A 23119-nucleotide genomic window follows, 5' to 3' on the forward strand; every position below is an offset into this window, starting at 1 on the left:
CGTTTCTGAAGGGATGTGCACGTAGAAAAAAGAAGCAACACACAATGACGCAAACCTTTATGCAATGAGATGTCACAACACTCGCCTCATACTTTACATGCAGCTCAAAACACTTTTCATCCTCCACTCAACCTTATGCATCCTGAAATGAGGCTGGGACAGGCGGGCAACAAACCCACAACAATTTCTTCCAGTCTTTCGCTATAAAACACATTCAAATCGACTAATCATAGGGACAGACATTAGTTAAAACACTTATGGAGTACTTGTGTGTCTGTAATGGTCGATGTTAGGGTCAAGTATATTCATCTTGGCCATCAAGATGAGTGTAGGTGCAACAAGAGCAGGATTTACCACACCAACTTCCTTCTGCATATTCCTTTCCTCTCCACCAGCTGATGAACTTCACTAAATGAAGTCGCACAGACGCTGGGACTGGAAGAGGCATGGGAAAAAAAACACTTAAGGCTTAATTCGTATCATTTGGCGCTGCTAACAGCAAGCAGCGATTCTATTCCTCTCCGTATCGGGACGTCGTAAGATTGGCGCTCACTGTCCGCAGTCATTCAAAGCCACAACCTTCCTCATCACTCATATTGCATTTCGTTCAGATAAAACAGGAACTATATTACACGTTATCCGTTTGAGAAAAGAACAAGATTTCGTCAAACCACGAGAATATTCCGAAACTTCTTGTTTTACAAAAACAAAAGCGTTACAGCTGGAATGAGCAACACATAACACTAACTGACCCCCCCCCCCCATTATTACTGCTGTGTGCTTCTTTGCCAACGCAACAACATGGAACTGAACTGAGCTGGATCACGAGAATCAGGGATCACGTGGGGGTGCAGCCGTAACCTGGAGAGCTGCCCTTCCGTGCTGGTGCCGGAGTTTCTCTACGAAAACCATTCTGACCAGTGGACGTTCAAGGTGTGAGAGCTCGTTTTAAACAGGTTACTGGTTCGGTTGCCTGCGTCGGTCCTGTTCTATGGCACAAGTGTTTGACAGACCAAAACTCACAGTCGTTATTGTTGGGACTGACAAAGTAAAAAATAAGTTAATGGCACAGTGTAGTATTAAACCTTTAACCTCCTGTTGCTCCTCTATATGGGGTCCTGTGTTAGACGTTCTGTCAAACATATAAAACTTACTTTAAAGAAACAAGAATGCCCTTGAAAACATTATTTGTTGAGGCAAATAAAATAACAAATTACAGGGAGAAACCGACATTAGTTTGGGAATCTTTCTCCGTCTTGCTGCTTTCTTTCATACTGTATTTCCCCTCTGCGACAGAAGAGGGCAGTGTGCTCTCTTTCAACAGGAACCAGGACCTTCAGCAGGACAGCTCACATGTTGTAAGCCACGTATATGGGGTCCAGCTGGTCGGCCAGGAATCCGTCTCTGAGGTGCATGCGCTGCTTCTCCCCTCTGGAGTTGATGGGGATGACCCCGGGGTCGACCACCACCACCACCCCTACAATGAGGTAGTGCTCCTCCAGGACGACGTTGGTGACCAGAGCCACCAGGTCCAGGGCCTCCTGCTCGGATCCCTCCAGCTCCACCACCACCACCAGGAGGTTGGTCCAGGTAAACACAGCGCTGGAGGGAGGAGGAGGTGGATGCAAAAAGGTTACAAAATATATATATGGCAGGAAATTTAAAAATAGAAGAGGTTAGAGGTCAGGAATCATGTTGAATACGATTTGTAAATGAAGCAAGTTTCTCACCATTCAGCTATGCTCTTATGAGAACGGATAACGGAGGTCTCAATGTCGATGGGGTGATACCTCATTCCCCTCAGCTCAAGAGTTTCATCGAGAGAGCCCACCACGTAGAGGGCGTCATGGCGCTCTGACACACACACACACACACACACAGATGTCAATTTAAATCTAATAAATACATTTTTAGGCAATGATAATATTGAAAAGATTTCTTTATTTTTCTGTGATAACAAGAAAAAGCAACAATAGAGCAATAGAGCAACACTCTGCTGACTCTCACCTCCGCTGGCATCGGTCAGCTCGGTGCGGCGCAGGAAGCCCAGGTAACCTGTCCTCGCCCAGACCGTCTGAGTGTCCCCGAAGCTGAGCTTGGTGTTGAAGTGGTCGGCGTGCAGCGCCTCCTCCCCGTAAACTGTGTAGTAGCCTGTGGCGTTGTGAGGACCGCTCACCCACACCTACCACACACAGACACAGTGAATAAACGCTGATTTTGAGATGATCGCACACGTCCACCAACCTCTCGCTCAATGTTTCAGAAATACTTTGCAAATTATCGCTTCACGTTTTAAACAACAACTAAAGCTGAAGGTTACAGTTCCACAGAGAGTGGACTTAATGGCAGATCAGTTTGCATTAGATTTTATAGATTATGTAATAAAGTTACCAGTGAGTAAATATTTACAATAAAGAGAATAAACATGTTTAGTGGTCGTCATTGGAAATACAAATTAAACTGATCTGGTTAAAGAGATAGACGTTGGATCAGATATGAGCCCACTGTCGTAACACACTGATTTCTGTGTGTGTGGGTGTGTTTGTGATTTCTACAAATGAAACCTTTTTTCTTTATGAATAAAATGTGTAAAATGCCAACCAGTGCAATATCAGTCTTCATATGTTTTATTCCAGATTTATATAAGGACAATGACCCAGGTTTATAACTACAGCCTGACTGATTTACCGTTTGGGCACAGAAAAATAAGCCGATATGACCTTTCATATTAGTTAAAAATAAAGTATATTTTCTTATTTCAAGTTCAATATATTTGGATGTTTTCTTATTTTATATAATAAACTTTATGGTTAAACTGTAAAACATTAAGCCTTTCTTTTTTAAAATAAGAATATCGGACAATTTATCAGAACTGTTTTGCTGTCTCATATCAGTATCGGTCCCCAAAAATCGTTTGGACTCTGAGGTTGACACACTGACTTTGCATCAGAAGCGGAACAGGTGACGTAGAACTAAGTCTGCTGCTCATCAGATTACATCATGACTTACCTCTCCGAGATGAGAGTCTCCCAAGGGTCCTTTAGTCTCGGTGTTTGCAATGATCACTTTCACTCCTGGAAGGATCTACAACAGCAGACAGACATGTGTCAAACTGACTGATTTGTTTTAAGACAGCAAATCTTTTGCAGTAAAAAGTCAAAGCTGTTTATAGTATTTTTTTTATACTTCAGTGTTTATTTATATATTTAACAATTTATACAAACGTATAGAACAAACAAACAAGACATGGATGACTGCTGTCAATAGTAATTTAGTGCTTCACACGACACCGTACCTTCCCAGACTCCATCAGTGGCAGGCTGTGTGGTGACCCTCTCTCCACAAGGCGAACCCTGAGGAAGATTGAAAGGTCAAAATGAGACAAAGTATAGCTCACCTGGTAGAGCTGCTGCCCCAACGAGGCAAGGCCCCCACTCTCTCTCTATCCCCCTTTCACAAGCTTACTCTGTCCATTAAAGGCGAAAGCCCAACAAATACACACAAAAAAACAACTAATAATAATTAAGTATGCATTCATATATATATATATTCAAGAAAACATCTAAAAGCATCCAAAAACAGCTCTTGTAATGACATTGGCGTCCCCACCTGTCGTGACGTAGAGCTCTCATGTCCACGTAGACAGTGGTGGGGTCTGGTCCAGCTGTGCCCTGGAAAACAACATGACTTGAGTCAGTGACATACCCCGTTGACATTGATGCTGTGTGCTGTCTGAGTGGAGGGAAGGTGAAGTTATGACACAACTGTCCACAAAGCTGGGGGGGGGCAGCCAGAAGCCAATCAGCCAGGCTACAAGAGATAAGGCCTCGGCACAACTCAACCATGTAGACACAGACACGGCAAGGACTGGCAGATTTTAATTCACTTGCTGTAATGGGGGAAAAGCTTCTGTAATAAAAAATATCCGAAACGTTTGAACTGAGCATCATTTGTCCAAAACTTAGAATTGTAACTAAATAATTTGGTGGGATTTGTCATCATTAACTCTGTGAGCTTTGAAACAACACACTTTGTTTTCCATCGCTCCTTTGCCAGAGTTTAGCCAGAGCATATCAAGCCAAGCAGAGGTTCCAGCAGCTTTGTTGGAACTTGGAAAATTTGGGTTCGGAGATCAACATTTTTTTGTCTACATAACGTAGCACTCCTCAATTTACAAATCTTCTCAAAGTGAATACATCACAGTGCCGCTCACGATGCTCATGGTATAATGTACTGTAACAGCATGAAGCTTAAGCTTGTCTGGAAAAACATCACTGAATAAAGGGTAAGCATGTTCAAACGTCATGCAAGATAAACAACAAACACACACACACACACACACACACACACACACACACACACAGACTCAGTTGTAGTGTGATGAGCAAACTGCCACTCTTATATCCCACAGTACCTGCTCAGCCAGTTTTCCTAACCTATTGGGCTGACAGGACAGGGCAGGACAGATAAATAAAGATATATTTATATACATAGACACACATGCACACACAAGACAACACACCAAAACACACAGTTGCATACACAAAAATCCAAAGGAGCCAAGGAGCCAAAGTAGGAGAGAGAAAACAAGGGGCGGTACTGAGGGGCAGCATCGTTCAAAAATCCTCCGTCTGCGGGGCCTCAAAAATGGATAAAGTCGAAAGGTCGAAAATCTAAATATTCACTTTAAATTATTCTTCATTATTATTTTTGCTGGATAAACTGCTTCTTTTCAATTATTTGTACTTTGACACACGATCCTGCGTCTCTCACTAATTTCTTGTAAGGTTCATTTGAATTGTTAAATAGGTTTTGGCACTTTAACATTCATAATCATGAACTCTTGACCTCTCCTTCCCCTCTGCTCCTAATTCCCTCCTCTCCTCCTCCTCCTCCTCTTCCTCTTCGTCCAGCCACAGCTCCTTACCTGCAAACAGATCGCCACGTTCACCCTGCAGCCAAACGTGGTGCTGACGGCACGTGGCGAAAGCCCCAAGTCTTTGAAGATCTTCGAGAAGGACTGAGTAAGTGCGATGCGGGGCCGCTCCTCTGCTACCACCATGCACGTCCGCACGCAAGACAGGTTCACATTGCGCAACTGGAGACACAAAAATTGTTTATATCAATAAACAACAGACATTATTGGAAAAATAACCCGTTAAAGTAAAAACCCTTAAATTTCGTGGAAGAAAATGCTGCGATTTGCTGCCTCCCTAGTGACCGTTCATTAGACAAACTGACCCGTAGTGCTTCTGTCTGTGAGCCCAGGCCTTTGGTGCACATCTCCATCACCGAATATGAGCAGAAGGTGACTCGCACTTTGTACTGACTGACTGCAGCGAGCCACAGAGACGCGTTGCTCTCTAGCTCCAGAGGGGGGACCAGGATCGACTGGTGGCCCGAGTACACGCTAAAACACAGACACAACACACGGGAAGAAAAGTTTGGGACAGCCATTAACCCAGGCTCTAAAGCTATAAACTCATTCGGACTTTGCCATAATTAATTTGATCAGAGGAGCTGGTTTTACCTGCAGAGACACCAGAGTGCAAAGCCAAGGCCGCAGTAAGGGTCCAGGCAGATGGCGATCTGCCGGGACGGGTAGAGCTCACACTGCAGCTTGATGGAGCGACACAAGGCACTGGTGGCTGCATGGGACATCTAAAAGAGAGGATATGTCACACAGACGCATAAATGATGAATCATTACACTAAAATTCTTAGTTAAAACAACATCAGGAGCTGTTTCACACATGGACACGTCAGAAGTGAGTAGATGTCTTGAAGACTTTTGACTTAAATGTGCTGATCTTGACACTAACAATTGTTTTCATGATCTCTGAGCAGAAGGTAAAAGCCATGTTGTGTTAACAGGAGTATGTGGAAGCTGGTAATATCTGGAGACTACTGAACAACGTACCTTGACCCCGGCCAGAATGCCTGTTGTGGACACACTGAAGTCCAGGTAAGCTAACATCTCTGGGGTTGGGGGCTTGTACATCTGGGGACTCTTCTTCCTGGGGAGGTCATCTGGGAAACGAACAGAGAGTTTTTCATTGCATTTAATTTTTTCTCCACCTTTTCTACACTGTGCCACTCTGTAAATGTTGTTGTTAAATTTGACCAGTGAATAATCTGAGGTGGAAAGCCAAAGCTCACACTGTACAGTCCGATCGTCTGACCCGACCTGACTGCACACACTATACATTCCATCGGCTCCTCCAGACAAGGTTTTTTTTTTTTTTTTTTTTTAAAAAAAGAAGTTGAAGTTTGTTTGCTAACAAGGGAAAATGCACTGCCTTGATAATTTGTGCCACTTCTTTGCCAAAACGTCACAAATAAGAGGCGCTAGCATAGGGACACGCAGGTGGCTTGGACGATTTGGCAATTCAGTCTGGCTATTCTGCAGAAAGAAAGAAAAACTATATTTGTGGCTCCAAACTTGTAAATTGATCACTACCTACTCTCTGATTACTGTACATTTTTCTTCCAGAGAGGGACAATGTGCTGGAGGAATCGACTTGTGACTGCTTCTCCCGAGCCTGAGCTACACAACTCACCCGTGTCCAGCACCATGGGCCAGCTCTTGACGTCCACGGCAGCAGCAGCCTCTTTGGATTTCAGCAACTTCATTATTGCTTGTGTTGTCAGGATGCACACCGACTTACTGACCTTTAACAAACACACACACACTACAGTATAAATACTTTCACAATGTATAAATCACTTTAACTGTTCAATGATTGCAATAACTGCGGTGGGAGGTCGGTGGACTCTGTGTTACCTCAACAATCATCTTGACAGTGGGCAGGGTGGTGGCCAGGTTCTGGGGGTGCGGGGGTCTGACGGTGACTGGCACACAGCCGGCGTACAGGCAGCCGTAAAAAGTAGCAATCAGGTCAATTCCTGCAAATAAATGTTTATAGTTTTGCATTTTTACATCTTGTATTATTTCACAACAGATTAGCAGTATAATTAACTTTACCCTAATTATAGGTAATTGATCAAGAGCCAAGGATCTTTCTTGGTGTGTAACTGCAACAGATAGACAGATAATACTGTGCTCCGGAGGACAGGAATTAAAGGACAAGCTGCAAAGTAGCAGTAGCACCTCTTACCTGGCGGGTAGACGAGCGCCACATGGTCTCCAGTGTTTAGGCGTCCCATCAAAGCTACGGCCACCCGCTCTGCCCGCTTGTGCAGTTGCAGACAGGAAGCTGTACTCGCCACCGTGCCCTGAAAAGCAAAACAAAACATAAGAACTAGTTGTACTTATCTACTCTTTTGCATGTTTCTTTAATTTCTACAGATATAACAGAGATTCTGCAAATTAAAGATTCTTGCAATCTGTGATGATTTAAATTTAAGAGCTATGTTTTCTGCCATTCAGCCAAAGCATTTCCCCTAAAAAATTAAGAAAAACAAATGATAAAGTGTGACAGCAGAAATCAATAGCAACAAACAGGGAATTTGAGGACTCATTAAGTTGAGCAGGTACACAACACTTCATATTTAAAATCTAATATTTCGTTTTTAATTGCCACAGGTGAACTTGTACTTAATTGGTCAATTTTACCACTCCTTCCACAGTATTTTGCATCCTTCTGAAATGTTGTTCCTGGTAATGTATTGTGACTTCTCATGTACTGTGTTGTATTCTTTTGTCTATCATATAATTTCCATTTATGCTTGGATTATTGGACAATAAAGTTTTGAATCTTGAATTGGCCGTTTCATCTACAAACTGTTTCTAAACTGAAATTCATTATATCACAACATAAGCATGTCGTCATTGCAAGATGAACTATCATTTATTGAGGTAGTAAATTGTATCTGTATCCACTTCTTAATTTAATTTGTGGTTAAGAGATGGTGAATAAAACAAAGCTACCTTAGCATTGAGAACGAGGAACAGAGGATGGTCTGGAGTGGCTTGAGCTCTCCACTGTAGCACATCCTGTATGTAAAGGAACTGTAGGAGAGAGATACAGGTTTAAAAACAGAGGAATCAAAGTGAGACAAGAATAAGTCATTAAAGAAACGGTGTTGAAATGTTGGTGTATGGTGGCACGTGGTGTATGTCTAATGCATGATGGGTTTTACTGGGGTATAGTTCATGTGAAGGTGAAAACAGTATCAATAATAGAGGAAGAATCTGATTTACACAAAACTGCGTTCATTCAAGCCCACGTCCTCTTTTTGTGTTTCAGATTCCACACCCTCCGTTATGTAACCGTACCCGTGTCTGTAGTGGATGTGTGGAGGTGATGAGAGGGTGAAATGGGGATGACTACCTTACGTGCCTGGTCATTGTCCTCCAGTTGTGCCACGTCTCTCCCACAGGCTTGTGCGATCCTCTTGCCTGCTACCAGGTTTCCCACTATCATAGAAGCAGGACCAACTTCTAGGAAGCATAGGCAAACAACCAGTGTCACCATACATGTCACTGAGGTTACAACCAAAATGCATGTTAACACAAAAATAAACACAAGAAAATACCAAAACGAAGAAAATAACTAAACAAGTCTTTGCGCTGCATTTGTTCCGAAACCCGATGCATGCTGGGACGTCTGGTGGGCTACCTGGCTGTTTTTGTCTCGGCTTAGGCAGGTTGGTCACACAAGTGTGAGGGCACATGAGGACGTTGCAGGGGTGCAAGGCGCCCTCCAAGAAACGCTGTTTGGTCTCAGAGATGTGGATCCCACCCAGGGGGGCCTTTGGGAGCGTGTTGGCCGGCACCAGAGCCAGGCAGTACACCCCCACCTGGTGGATGCTGTCTATTGCCTGGAAACAGACACACACGGAAACAGAGGAGAACTTGAGATCAGCAAAGTTGTTAAAAAAAAAAATATTTAAAATTTTACACATTAAAAACATGTATTTTTAGGAGCTGATCTTAAGGAAAAACTGTGCTTAACTGACACTAATAGCAAGCGAAGCTTTACTTATAAAGCACATTTCTTTACAGTTGGAAGCACAAATGGTGAAAATGTAAAAAAATAAACTTTATCAAGCAATGTTAAAGAAAGTGAAAAAAATATCCTGGATCTGCCCCTTCAATATGCACTGCAATGTTTCTTTCCTGACCCATATCATCTAACTTTCAGGGTAATCAGTCCAGTAGTTTTTGTATGACGCTGCTAAATAACAACACACAAACACAGACAAAAACATGACTGAGGTAATAAAATCTAGGTTGCACCTACTAAAAGAAAACTTTCAAAACCACACGTATAGTTGTTTAAATACATGCTAGAGAGCGATAACATGAGAAGAAGACAGGGCTCAGTCAGTACCTGAAGGACACGGCTCATCCACTGGAAGCTGTCCTCTTCGGAGGCGTCCGGCCTTTGCTCAGCCACAACAACTATCCTTTCATCATGCAGCACAGACACAGAAAACACTGCTATCCTGAAACACACAGTGCAACACAACACAGTTAGAGCCTGGCTGTACTCATTCAATCAAGCTTCTAAGTTATTTTCATCCTTTACTATGTCAGTAGAGACAACACAGCAGATAAGACAGATGTGTAGACAAGTGGCAGCTTTTTCAGGCTCCTTCTTTGTTTACCTGCCCCTGTACACAAACTTCATGGGCTCCACTGCCAGAGCGGTGGCGACCACGTCGTCGGCGTTGTGTCTCCGCCCGCTGACCACCATCAGCCCTTCCATCTTGCCCACGACAAACACAAGGCTGTCCTGGTGATGAACACAAAGTCAAAACAATTAGGTTAATTACCAAATGAGAGATAAGGGTTTGTTGGAAATTGAAAACTAAACTGAAGATTTGCAAATGATCATCAACCTCTTTATATACTTGAGCTGTCATGTCTCTGTTTTCAGCTCAGGAATAAAAACCATGTGTGAAAAAGTCACCCCCCGATTGTTGTCCTTTATGATATAAGCTTATGAGGGATCCTCTCAGATCAGTGATATAAAACAGGATTTCTCTCTTTTTAGTCTTTTCTGAATAAACAGACCAGCTGATCAGATTTAACTGACCGTTTTCATTGCAGCTAAATATGTACAATCAGAGAAAATATCAATGTTTTATGTCAAATATCGTGTTGTTCTTTTAAGCAGACATGTCATTTAATATCTGTATATGAGACAGACGTTTAAGTAAAGGGAGGTTAACAGACTGCAAAGTGATGATGTGGAACTTACTGGTCCCACAAAGCCCAGCAGTGATGTCCTGGTGAAGGGTCTGTCGCTGACGGGAATCCCAGAAGATGTGACCGGGATGGTCTGCAACAGGAAATACACGTGTATGGATGAAATATTTAGAGCAGGGCTGTCCAAACTTTTTATCCCGTGGGCCACATACAGAAAAAAATACGAAGGTCTGGGCCACTCACGCCGCCACGCCCCCCTGCCCTGGGGCGGACTGTTGACAATCGCGTCGCTCAGGGCGGGGGGGGCGTAACGGTGTTATCTGAGAAGTACAATACAGTGGGCCATAGTCCATTACATTACATTTAGCTGACGCTTTTATCCAAAGCTACTTATATTAAGTGCATTCAAGGGTACCCGAGGGTACAAACCCAGAACAACAAGAATCAAGAAAGTACAAATTCTTCAAAAATAGAGCAAAACTACAATAAGTGTGCTATAAGTAAGTGCAATTTAAGTGCTAATAAATTGTTAGTTTAAAAAAAAAAAAAAAAAAAAATATATATATATTTTTTTTTTTTTTGAGGCGGGCCAATTTAAAATGGATGGCGGGCCGCAGATGGCCCGCGGGCCGTAGTTTGGACACCCCTGATTTAGAGAGATCAACATCATACTCTGTCAGCTATAAACAAGTTGAATTAAAGATTTGAAATTAAATTTAAGATCATACTTGTGATAGAAAAACACACCAAAAGTGACAATATACTTGTTCTATGTAAATTCATTTATGTCCGTTAGTCTCCAGCGCCTTGATTGCCATTTTCCCAACTTTGAAAGATTTGTAGTTTGCTTAATAAGCACTTCCAGACACTGGTTTACCCAACATAAATACTCGTCACTCTCAAGCCATTTGTCGCTAAACTTGCATTTCCCCATGTCCATAAACTAATCAGGAGGCTGGCTAGAAAGGCACTAGTTTATTTAATTTCAACTTAACCAGAAACAGAGTAACAATGCAGCGAATACCAGAACTAATCGTTTTTCTTCAGTCTGACACAAGTAGAGAAATTCTCTCAGGGATGTGAAATATTAGGACCCATCCCGTTTGAATTTAAGACAGTTTCAGACTTTTTAAGGGACTGCTATGTCCCTGTCCGTTTTCAGAAATAAAAGACTCACCTCAAAGATGTTCTTGGTCATCCCTGGGAGGCCGTAGTAAGCTACACCGGTGGTACCTGAGCTCAGGCAGATCTCTCCAACCTCATCGGTGTGACAGAGATAAGGTGTCCCCTCCACCCGCACCACACAAACAAGAGCTGGAGACGCACAACGATGACAGGAGAAATCCACTTGAGAACAATGAAATATCATTTACAGTAGTGCAGGCTTCTAAAGTGATTGACCCATTCCATTTGAAGAGTTTCATCTTGGGTCATGTTCTATTTACAATAAATTACTTATGCCAAGATGGTTATGTTTTCACGCCTGTCCATCTGCTGTTTGACCGTAGGATTACACAAAAACTACTAAAGAGATTTCCATGAAAGTTCCATGAAATCAGTAACTTTTGGTGCAGATTTGGAAAAAGTGAAGGATCCAGATTTTGGACATTTTCACAGATTTCCCAGAAAAGAAATCTGACATACTTAAGGAACTGATATCTATGGGTGTTGTAATTTGGTGCGGCTTGATTGAATTTAAAGACCTTTGCTGGGGTATTGGCTCTTCTGAGTGCCATTCTAGTTATGTTTGATTTAGATTTTTGTTCGCTTTGTAATTTTGTTTTTAATGGTCCTCAAGAGCCTCATGTGTTGTCATAAAAACCATGATGTAAACACAGAATAAGAAAAGAGAGCTGAAGCATAATTATGAAAAAATCTCAATTGACCACAACAGCATCTGTCTTCACATAACACTCAGAAGAACTCTGGATTTAACAGTACATAAGGAATTTTGTTTTGTTTTTTAAGATTATGCACTTTTTCCTGTGGTATTAATTAAACAAATTCTGTATTTCACAATTTCTCTTCATCATCAGTCTGTTTTGCTCTTATAGGCAGAAAACTGTTCATAAGCAGCACAGTGCACTGTACCTCCAGGCATGACCTGTCCCACATCCTGCACTGTGAGGACAGAGAGTTTCTCCTCTGTGTCCACGCGGATCACACTGTGACTCAGCCCACCCATAGACAGCACCGCCTTCCCCGGGGGAGGAACACCCATTTCTGGAGGTCTACAGGACACACACATTATTACACATACACACACACACACATTGTCAGCAGCCAGAAAACAACACCGTCACTTATTCCTCTTTATTTCCTCTGCCAAAACACAAACGTAGCTTCTATGGTTTTGATACCAGTTTCTGTCTTAGATCATCAAACAATGTTTTTAATAGCCTTCCTTTCAATGCCTCAGTGCATAGTCATTACATAAATACAAACACCTGAAAGATGAGACAGATATGATGTGAATCTGTGAGAATCAGACTCTAATTACAAACTTTCTAGACTCGTAGCTGAAAACAAGGTATTTCTCATTTTAAAAATAGCACCAACGTCTCTATTTGAAGCTTTAGTTTTTTAGTCTGTCTGTCTTCGTCAAGCCTTCCTCCATAACCGAGCGCTGTGATCAGCAGAAAGCAGTCAAATCAAAAAGGTCATCTCTGTGATTAAGACACACAAATCTCTCTCTCCTCTCCCTGCAGGATCCAGCTGATGCTGCAGACGCAGTGTGATATAACAGCACGGTAATGCAAAGCCGTAGCAGGTTTGCTTTGTTCTAATAAGACGCAGTAACGGCCCCTCACCTGCGGATGGCGACAGTCATGGCTTCCGAGGAGCTGGCACATGGACAGATCACCTCAGGTCGCAGCCCACGTGCCTGGAACACATTGAGGAAGGCATCGCAGGAGGATATCGACCCTGTGGTGACACACAGATTTAGAAGCAGACACAAAGTGTGTCAGTAATGAATTCTTGTAGCTGCAGGGTGTTTAATAAGGTTTTTTTTAATCAAAGGAGATTCTATAGGTGAACTCACAGGGGTTGGCTCCGTCGGCTACGATCAACATGCGCAGTGAACTCAGGCTGATGTCCCTCTGGTCCCTCTGAGCGAGCAGAGACCAGTGCATGTCCCTCGATTTCACCACTGCTACCCGCGCTGTACAGGGGACAAAAACAAACCAAAGTTTCCAATCAACACCTCGGCCGCAACGCTTGACAGCCAATCACAGACCACAAAATCTTGCTAGCAAATAGCAGCACGGTCTGAGTCAGTTGCCGAGTCACCTGTTGGCAACGGAGAGATGTTGTTGAATTGTGTTCAGGGCTTCAGGCCTCAAGTCCTCGACCCACACAGGGCTCATACAAATCAACGACAAATCAACTAGTCCAGCAAACGATTGCTTTAATCTGTCCACCGTAGTCAAGTGTACAGTGAGAATCAAAACTGCAATAAGAAAGATTGTTGGAAAGATAAGCAAGATTGATCCTGCACTGAATCCTGCTCCAGAATGTGAAATCAATGAATCCGTCTCTCAATCTGAAAGACCACGCTCTTGAATGAAGACAGGAAAAAATTCCATACTGGCAGAGTAACAAATGCCAAAGTGGACTGAGTCTTACCTTTGTACGTGTGAACCTTCAGAATCCAGGATAGCGGGTTGACTTTCATCAGGGAGTAAGGGATGCTGATCACGTGCATCCTATTCATGACGCTCTGCCATGAAAACAAGATAATTGGAAATGTGTCAATTTAATGTGTAACAGCAGGTCATGTATGAACAATTTGAAATTCCACGGCAAACTTGAGTTGATTATATGGTATTTTTGTTACAGGTCTCAACCTCTTGAGTTATTACACAAGATGTTTCTGTCCATCGATAGGGTGAATGTATTTACTTACAGATAAAGCCCTCATAGGAGAAAAAGGTCAGTCTGGCAAATGAGAATGTATTTGTATATTTGTAATTGCACAACCATCCTGTTGGTTTTACCACAGGGTTAAAGATCACTCACAGTGAGAACTCCATGCCATAATCCTGCTTCCCTCTTGAAGTCCAGGACGTTGGTTATGGTCTCAGCTGAAAATCAAAAAAGGGGATTTTTGCCAAGGTTATTGGGAGAAAGAAAAGTTTTAGACATTTAATCTAACCTCATCATTGTATGACACACACAATTTTAATATAAACCATGACTGTGACTGCACTGGCTTGAGCGAAATCCCCCGGCTAAATTTCAGAATCAGACCTGGGGGCTGGCGGTGTCTCTCTGGGCTACTGGTGCAGTAAGAAGTTATTAGGAGCTAAAGTGGGACGCTGGAGTGAAGGAGGTAGTTTACTTTCTCTTTAACCTGACTCAGGTCTAATGCAGACACACAACACACAGAGCGGCTGTGTTAATCAAAACTAGATTGTAATTACCCTAATTTTAATTATTACAGAAGCTGGTCTTATTGTCTCTCTCTCTCTTTAGCATGTACTAACATCACCAACTGGGTGTGTTTCAACATGGCAGAGGAATAGATAAATGATGGAGAAGCACAGTGTCCTCCTCACCTTCAGTATAGCCACAGGCCTGAGTGAGGGAGTGACAGTGAGCCAACATGGCTGAGTGGGACACTGTGATCCCCATGGTGCTTCCTTCCTTGCTGGTTTTGTACTGGATGCAAGAAACACAGAAAAACAAGCAAAGACAATTCAATGATTGCTCAAAAATACAAAAAAACACATGAAAATTAAAAAACAATGACAATATCTTAGTTTTATCGGTAACATCAGTGAAATTACACTTACCTCTATGTAGGCTATGTCATTACTGGCTTCACGTAATGGAGGATGCCAATCTTTCGGAGGCTTCACAACGTGCTTCCCATCTGTCACAAACCACAGTAACCGCGGCCAGCCTGCAGAGACATGAAACCAGTTCAAGTCAAGACACTATACAGACATACTGTTAAAATAAATATCAAAATAAAAATGTTGTACGCAGACAGTACCTTTGAACGTTGCTACCTCCCCAGTTTGTGCTTTGGGCAAGCCTTTCTGACAAGCGTCGGTGGTCAGTGCCAACGTGACGCCGCAGCTGCCCAACAGAAAGCCGATCTGTTGACTCCCTGCATCCTGGGGGAGCAAGGAGCATGAAGACCAGAAGTTCACAAACAGAGGCAAGTGTTGTACAATGATCAACAACACAATTCAGAAAAGATTTGAGAAATGTTGCAGCGAGGGAATGAGCAGCAGTGGAAAAGCAGGTGACGGACGATCACCATTAAAAACTACACTGCTGAGCATCAAAGACTGATCGTAGTTGGAACTAAACCCAGGATCCCGCTCTTTGAGTGGATGGGCAAAATAGCTTATAGCAAGGGTTATTCTGAGGAAAAAAAACATAGTGTGATGGATTGATGGATGGATGGAAGGAAGGAAGGAAGGGAGGGCGGGAGGGAGGAAGGAAGAAACAAAGAAAAGAAGAAATAGAAGAAAACAAGAAAGAAAAACAAACAGAAAGAAAAGAAGAAAAGAAGGCAGTATCAGAGAAAAATCAAGAAATTAATACATTTAGAAGGAAGAACACAAGAAAGAAAGCAAGTAAGAAAGAAAGAATGGAAGAGAGAAAGAAAACAAGAAAGAAAGATAGAAAACAAGAAATAAATAGAAGAAATAAATCAAGAAAGAAAGAAGGGTGTTCTGAGTGGGTGAATGAGGTTCTGACTCCTCCAGAGAACAGTTGGCCTGTGATCTAATATTTTGACTGGAATTACACATCATTTCACCTCCACTCAAATCTCATTAATTACAGCGCAGCGTCTGCCAGCAGCATGCTTACAAAGGGCAATCAAGAACAGGCATTAATATTCAGCCTGTGTAACTAATGTGGATGAGTCTGTGTGGTTGGAGCTGATGGATGTGCTATACACTGCAGTGCATCAAACCACTTTGTAAGTAGAATATTTAGAAGATAACGCTGCCATCGTTAGAAAGTCATGCAACAAATGACAAAAACTTGACATTCTTTGTGACAAACAGATGTTCAGACACATACGAATAAACAACATGACTATCTGTCTGTGTCATGACTCTTCTTCAATCATTTAGGGTTTAAATGTCCAGCAGGGGGCACTACTGTTCTTTACTGGTGGAGTTGCTCTGAACAAATATTCCCACGAGACAGTATTTTGTTTTTGCCTTTACCTTTCTGGTCAGCGGCACTTCGATAGGCACAGGTACCAGCTCTGCCAGCAGACAGCCATAGAAGGCCACAATGAACATCACTGGGTCGTTGTTGGGGAACACAAGTGCAACCTACAGGGTACCACACATGCAATTTGTCATATATTTATACATTGATTTACTGTATAGTGTTATCCGGCTATCAAGTAGCTGTTTTAAGTCAAGATACAGCATGTAAGCAAATTTAATGATGTGTAGCACATTGTGTTTGTAAATACAGATTGAATACATGGAAACGTATTAAAACTTTAACCTTTTCTCACTCCTGGTACTAGTCATTGAGAAAATTGATGTTTGTTTACTACTGTACTTGCTCAATTTTTTTTACACTTGTATTGAACACTTAACTAAACAACAAATAACACAACAACAACAAAATAAATGTTTTATATCACAACTTACTCTGTCTCCAGGCATGAGCAAAGGCTCATTTCTGGTGCTCAGCTTGTTAAGGAGAGTATACGCCAGTTTGTGACTGCGGGTCCACAGTTTACCTACAGAGGTGAAGACACAGTGTCATTACGACCACTCAGATCAACATGCAAACACAAACTCAGTCTGACAGAAGTAACGAGAGGTGATATATTTTAATTCTGGATCAATCATCCGCAGTTTGACACCTACCGTAGGTGAGTGTGTAGACGGGTTTACCAGCATTGTCTAGTGCTGTCAGACATGGACTCTTGGGCTGAGTCGTACCCCACCGCTGTAAAGCTGCTGGCAATGAAGGAGGCCAGTTGGTGACCACGCCGAGCGGTTCTCCTTCAAGGGGACTCATCTGCTGGCCTTCAGGCTTTGGCTGGTCTGGGTCTGGCTGCTGAACTAAATACACAAAGAAGAATATAGAACATAAGTCTACGGGTGATTTCAGAGGACAACTGTTCGTCTCTCTTAAAGGAAGGCATGGTGATAAAGGAAGTGTGGGACTGAAAGACAATGAGATGTGAGCGATAGAAGAGGGAAAGTTGGGGGACTAAAGGTGAGCTGTCTTCTGGCCATATCGGTCTCATTTGCCTAAAATACCAATTCCTGAGAAACCTGGAGCTACGGCTCATTACAGGTAACTCTTCAAGCACCGTACTTGCTCTTTGATTCAACTCCCATCTCTGTCACTACTGTCTCCTCAAACCCTCCTGAACTGGAATTCAGTTAAACTGAGCTGGCAAGAAGGATCCCTGCCAAGTAAAATGCCTCGATCAGGAACAGATAGCGTTCGGCCCTGCTTCCTTTTCAGCTTCGTGTGTTTTTCTGCCCCCACCACACAGACCACTGAGGCTCGCCACAGCTTCAGGGCCGGAGTCAGGGAGGCTTTACAATTACCTGCTGATGTATTACTATTCTTGCTGTTTTTACTTTTTTTGTGTTTATTCAGCCTGGCAGAGTACCACCCAAAACCCATGAGGGGCCGGTTGGAACGGAGGAAATGGTTAGACAGGGTTGGTCTGATGCTTGTGTGTGTGTGTGTGCACCCAGTATGACCACTCCATTTGCACACCTGGTGGTCTCCTCTCCAACAAGAGCCAAAATAACAACCAGTGATCTAAAAGCGTACATCGCCTGTTGATTTGGTGGGTGTGGGGAGGTCAACATGACATTTTTATATCAGCTGCAACAAGAATCGACCAACTAATTCAACAAATGTCTGTATGTGGAGCGCATATCTTGCTAAATGTTCATCTCACAGGAAGCCCGAGGAAGTGCACTGTCGATTTTGTTCACGCGACATATGTTCCAAATGTATTATTTGTGGATAAACAGGCGACAAGCCCCTTGCAGTCAATGCCTTCAGTCTGCGGACTGAGCTGAACATGTCTTCTTCTACATCCTCAAATAAACTACAGCAATGGACGGCAACTGGAGACAATGGCAATAATGTCTTCTCCACCAGATAATTTGGATAATTTTATTATTTCACCAAATCGGACTGACATTGATATTCATGGGGCTGATCTCTGTCACTGCAGCAACATTCATAGAATCCCTTCCTCTTAAGCAATTTATCTACAAACTAAAAGCACAATGTTAATTTTGTTTGTGAGCTTTTGTTTTGATAAGTTTTGTAGTTGGTTCTGAAGATTTATGTCCGACAGACCCAAGAACACAAACAACAACAAACATCGACTTTTATGCAAAAAACAGAATCCAATAAATTATTGGTCACTTTTACAGTTTCAGAAAGAAAACAGCCTCACCACAGGCCAAGCTAACAGCCCATTCAGAACAGACAGGTTTAGAACTGGCATTGAACTAGTATCATAAATAACCAAAAATGACACAGGAAAACTTGTCTTGTCAGCTGATGGTTCGCTCTGTGTGTTAGCGTAAAATTCAACATTAACCGACTGAAGGCTCCGATCAATATGCTTGGCACACCAAAGGAAGAGGAATATTTTTTTTTCACGATTTATTGATTTGATGAAGCCAATGTTAGTATTTTCAAGCCAGTTTACCGTCCATAAGGTCCTCAAAGTCATCCACAAAGAACTCTCGCAGTGGCGGTCGCTTTGGTCTCTTCAGTGTGTTGAGCAGCTGCTGGATCTTAGAGGAGACGCGACTGTTGACTGGAACCCCTATACAATGATATCGGAGGGGGTGAAAAAGGTTGGGGAAATAAACATGGCAAGACAAAGTTAGGGAGAGAAATACAGTCATGGAAAAAAAAAATATCACGGTGGATATGATGCATGAATCAGGTGTGTGGGGGGGAGGGGACACAGTAGAGAAAGACATGTAGATGAACAAATTGAAAGAGTGAAGATGTAAGAAGGAGACATGGCAGAGGGGAGGACAGATAAGAGAAGAACAGAGAAAAGTTGAGTATGTTATTGTTGCGAGGACAAACCAGCCGTCACGCACACTGTGGCCAGACAACAAGGCAGTGGATGAGGTCTATAGCTACCTGGAGGTCAAAGGTCACAAGACACGCTTGAGAATGACTCGGGGCCTTTTCCTCAAAGGCAGAATAAATACAGAAACCAAGAGCAGCTCTGCCTGCTGCCTAGCAACAAAAGATGTCCTCCCTATATTAAGTGATTCATGAGATGTCTCATAAGAAATCTGTTTTTTAATACGCTCTGCAAACTGTAGGAGGCTAAAATCAACTACAGCCAAGTCAAGTCAGAATATATCTACATCACTTGACATGCATGTTAAAGCTGATCATTAATAAGCTTTTTACGTTGCTGTAAACAAGAAAGCGGAACCGGAACACACTCATGAAGCAAAGCTGGACATTTGCTAAGATATAATAACGACAGGAAAGACAACAAAAAGGAGACAAATAACAGACTTCAAATGAGAGAGCAGGGGAAGAGTCCATTAGCCTTCCCTCACATTTTGGACACAGGCACGTGCAGACTATAATCATCGCCGGACATAATTTGCTCCATCTGATTTTATACTTAGTTTGGGAAGAGGAGGGGTAGGTGGTCTGTGTCAGACATTGCAGACAGCCACAGGAGACGAAGGCCACAGCTGCATATAGCTCACTATGATATATCTAACTATAATGAACCCGGCTCAGACAGACTCTGCCTCCACGTGTCGGGACAGATGTACTGGGAGTTAAGACGCATGAGGGTCAGCGCAGCACCTGATGGACCAATTAGAAAGCCCCAGACACACGGGACGACATCTGAGGGCCCTGAAACCCACCCACTCAAGGGCTTTGATCATTAATATCACAGCATACCAGGCCCTGTCTCTGATAATAACTATAATTAATGCTTCATAATTTCATAATTTCCCCTGCCCACAGCACTGAAGTGCTGTAGCAACAATGAGTCTGGTTAAATTTGTGCTTGAAATGCAACACAAGCTCTTTGAAATAATAGTATACTCATATAGCTTAATGAGAGCTGCATAAAGCATCAGATTGAGCACATGAGATTCCAAGTATGTTGTTTGGGCAATGATGGTGTGACTGGAGAGATTCTAAGAGATATTACATCATAGGTACAGGCAAAGTGCATGGAAATAAACCAAACAGAGAAGTTGTTTTAGTGCCTATAGACAGCATGAATCACAAAGTGATGAATAGACATGTGGTGAATAGGTTGTTAGCTCCACAGATCATTTCAGAGCTCTGGGTGGTGCTCAATTTTTTGTTTATTTAGCTGTTCGGTGAATATTACCAAGACTCTGTGTTTGACAGGTGTTTAGAGTTATGGTGGAAAATAGGTGGCAGCTGATAGAGGAGCTGGCTTTGGATGGATCACATTATGACGTAAAAGAAGTTAAAGAAGCATGGCGTGTAAATAGTCTAAGTAGTGATGTTGATATCTAAGATGTTATTGTGGAATCACTTTTTAAAAATAGAATGTATGTTAAGATGGATGACATGGCACCTTGATTGCTACCAGTTGGCTGGTTTCAGTGGGAGAAAATAATTGTTGGTCATGGTCTTTTTGTGGTATGTGTTAGTAGTAGGAAAAAGTGCATCAGATCACAGGATGCACCCTCCATCAGGAACAGTATCTTAAATGTAACTGAGGTCCCTGTGTGTCGTGTTTTCTTCAACCACCCAAGTGTCAATGTTGAATCGACAGCGGTGTGAGACAGCTGCCATCAAAGACCCCAATGTTTGGCTACAGGCGAACAGGCAGGTGTAGCAAGAAAAATTATCTGACAAGTCTCAGTGTCTCAGTGTGAGAGATGAAACCATCAACATGCTAATCATTCACAACACGCCTGTCACCTTTTCAGACTTTCTGCTTCGATTTTATCAACGTGAGAAGCATTTAGGTTAGATATAGCTTGAAGATGCTATAAATGCTGAAGCAACACACTCCGTTATGCAAACAACACAGGCAGACATATACACCACACACACACTCAAACACACAGGAATCCAAGGACTGAATCCAGCTCTGCATATATATTTCTGGAAAATAAGGTTTGGGCAAGTGCTACATCTGACAGTATAGGCGAAGGCGGAAACAGGCACAAACAAACACAAATAAAAACACTCGCACACAGCAGAGGACACATATAGAAGACTGCCATAAAGTTGGAGGAACAGTTATAAATACCATCCATTAAACTGAGGGATCCTTCACCTCCCAAATCACTGCCTGGAGGAGAGACATATCAGGATGTCAACGAAACAGTACTATGAAATTGGTGTTGGTGTCTGTGTGTGTGTGTCACTGTTGTTGTGGTTGTTGTACCACATAAGGACAATTTTATTAAGGTCTTAATAAGATGTGTGGCTTTGAAAACATTTGAATATCACGCAGGAAAATGAGTGGAAGAAAATCAATAGATTTAACAACTGTCCATTTGCCTGTCAACCAGAAGACAGACTATACCCACACATATTCTTAATGACCAAGGATGGATAGCAGGAAGATAATAACTCAGCTGTAGCAATGTACATTAACTGAAATCAGACTTTCAGCTCTGATTTTCAATTAATCAAGATGGATAAGTGACAAACACATTGCTGCTGCTTTTCTACGGAATGGTTGACCTGATTGTCATCTATGGCAACTGTCTGTCAACTAGCAAGAGACGGTTTCTTTGAAAAAATGCAACAGATAGTCCCACCCTGTTCCACCTCTCGTCCAAGCTACAACCTAAAACCCATAAACGTCCAAAGCCTGATAACTGCTAGAAATTAACTTTTCCTTGACACGCTTGCTAACTTCTGACTATCTTTTCTGCTTCAGTGGAGTATGTCTCTCGGATGAAGACTCCGGTCATGCACAGTAATCGACGGGCAGGGTGTACAGTTAGAAACATACTGGTACTGCAGCGAATCATTTAATTTCCGAATGAAATGATTGGTCGTGTTTATTTATTTTTTAGTCAACTTTATTAATGGCTATCAGGATGTGAAGAGAATTTCAACAATGATAAAAATGTTTCAGGAATAACTTAACAACCCTTCATTTAAAAACAACTAATCGACTGAATATAAGTTGTTAAATTGATATTGTATGCATTGACATCATCCGCTTGGTCTGTTTTCACTTGTCACTGATCTCTACATTACAAAATATTGTTTTAAGGCTTTTCTTTTTTTTTAAACTGCTTCACTGTCTGAACACAAGATTCACCTCATATATCTAGGTTCATCACTCAAAGAAATTCTGAAAGAAAATGCTCTTGTCTAAATTGTTATTATCTACACGTTTGTATTAGTTAAGGAGAAAGAAGATTAGGGTAGAAAACGTGGTGTGTTTTTCAGGGGTGGTTGAGGAATGGTTGCAAAGTTACCATGGCAACACAAGAGGGTCAGTCAGCAGCTTGCGCCAGTCTAAGTCCGACAGAGGGACAGACGGCAGGGGAGAAAGGGGAAAAGGGAGGTGACTGTGTTTCTGAGTGTGCTCGTCTGTAGGAAACTCACCATCTGCAGTCTCCATGACGCTGGTTTGATGGTTGTAGCCGCGGGTAATGCCTCGTACCGAGGCCACTTGGGGCCGCTCTGCATGAAGCGAGGATCGCTCCGACAGCCCTGTCACGTCGGGGGGTGCTGAGTGGTTATCTGTGATGAGTGGGGTGTCGGGGGTTAAAAGGTCAAACGCCAGGTCGAGCATGGGCTGTTGCAACTATATGAGTATGTACTTTATACATTAAATGATCTGACAGCTGAGGATTTGATGGGCATGAAACCTGTTTATCATCTGTAAGTGAAAATTCTTTCACTGCAGAATAATGTATTTTTAAAAAGGTAAAAATGTTGCCTGCATGTTAACTACCTGCCAGAATAACGACTGAATGTTTCTATTCAGAAGACACATTCCCTGTCAATGGGGACAGTATTCACA

The 23119-nt window shown here is 42.4% G+C and overlaps 1 protein-coding gene across 1 annotated transcript in view; it reads right to left on the minus strand.

Annotated features, from left to right (window-relative positions):
- Nucleotides 1-781: 781 nt before the first annotated feature.
- The window catches only part of dip2a (disco-interacting protein 2 homolog A), a 71558-nt gene continuing 49220 nt past the window's right edge, over nucleotides 782-23119 (minus strand). The window contains exons 6-39 of the mRNA XM_061089098.1: nucleotides 22699-22836; nucleotides 21380-21421; nucleotides 18800-18919; nucleotides 16974-17171; nucleotides 16752-16843; nucleotides 16311-16421; nucleotides 15116-15239; nucleotides 14913-15022; nucleotides 14676-14778; nucleotides 14137-14201; nucleotides 13744-13837; nucleotides 13160-13279; nucleotides 12927-13041; nucleotides 12208-12347; nucleotides 11294-11430; nucleotides 10169-10249; nucleotides 9573-9700; nucleotides 9296-9410; nucleotides 8582-8783; nucleotides 8294-8403; nucleotides 7891-7971; nucleotides 7118-7235; nucleotides 6784-6905; nucleotides 6560-6671; nucleotides 5920-6029; nucleotides 5531-5661; nucleotides 5242-5410; nucleotides 4928-5098; nucleotides 3610-3671; nucleotides 3296-3353; nucleotides 3010-3084; nucleotides 2008-2182; nucleotides 1731-1854; nucleotides 782-1602 (exon numbers count right to left, since the gene is read on the minus strand). Coding sequence (XP_060945081.1) covers nucleotides 1350-1602; nucleotides 1731-1854; nucleotides 2008-2182; nucleotides 3010-3084; nucleotides 3296-3353; nucleotides 3610-3671; nucleotides 4928-5098; nucleotides 5242-5410; nucleotides 5531-5661; nucleotides 5920-6029; nucleotides 6560-6671; nucleotides 6784-6905; nucleotides 7118-7235; nucleotides 7891-7971; nucleotides 8294-8403; nucleotides 8582-8783; nucleotides 9296-9410; nucleotides 9573-9700; nucleotides 10169-10249; nucleotides 11294-11430; nucleotides 12208-12347; nucleotides 12927-13041; nucleotides 13160-13279; nucleotides 13744-13837; nucleotides 14137-14201; nucleotides 14676-14778; nucleotides 14913-15022; nucleotides 15116-15239; nucleotides 16311-16421; nucleotides 16752-16843; nucleotides 16974-17171; nucleotides 18800-18919; nucleotides 21380-21421; nucleotides 22699-22836 — 4106 coding nt within the window. The 3' untranslated portion in view covers nucleotides 782-1349. The remainder of the gene's footprint in view (nucleotides 1603-1730; nucleotides 1855-2007; nucleotides 2183-3009; nucleotides 3085-3295; nucleotides 3354-3609; nucleotides 3672-4927; nucleotides 5099-5241; nucleotides 5411-5530; nucleotides 5662-5919; nucleotides 6030-6559; nucleotides 6672-6783; nucleotides 6906-7117; nucleotides 7236-7890; nucleotides 7972-8293; nucleotides 8404-8581; nucleotides 8784-9295; nucleotides 9411-9572; nucleotides 9701-10168; nucleotides 10250-11293; nucleotides 11431-12207; nucleotides 12348-12926; nucleotides 13042-13159; nucleotides 13280-13743; nucleotides 13838-14136; nucleotides 14202-14675; nucleotides 14779-14912; nucleotides 15023-15115; nucleotides 15240-16310; nucleotides 16422-16751; nucleotides 16844-16973; nucleotides 17172-18799; nucleotides 18920-21379; nucleotides 21422-22698; nucleotides 22837-23119) is intronic.

This window comes from Limanda limanda, chromosome 16 (assembly GCF_963576545.1).
Source record: "Limanda limanda chromosome 16, fLimLim1.1, whole genome shotgun sequence".
NCBI classification, from domain to species: Eukaryota; Metazoa; Chordata; class Actinopteri; order Pleuronectiformes; family Pleuronectidae; genus Limanda; species Limanda limanda.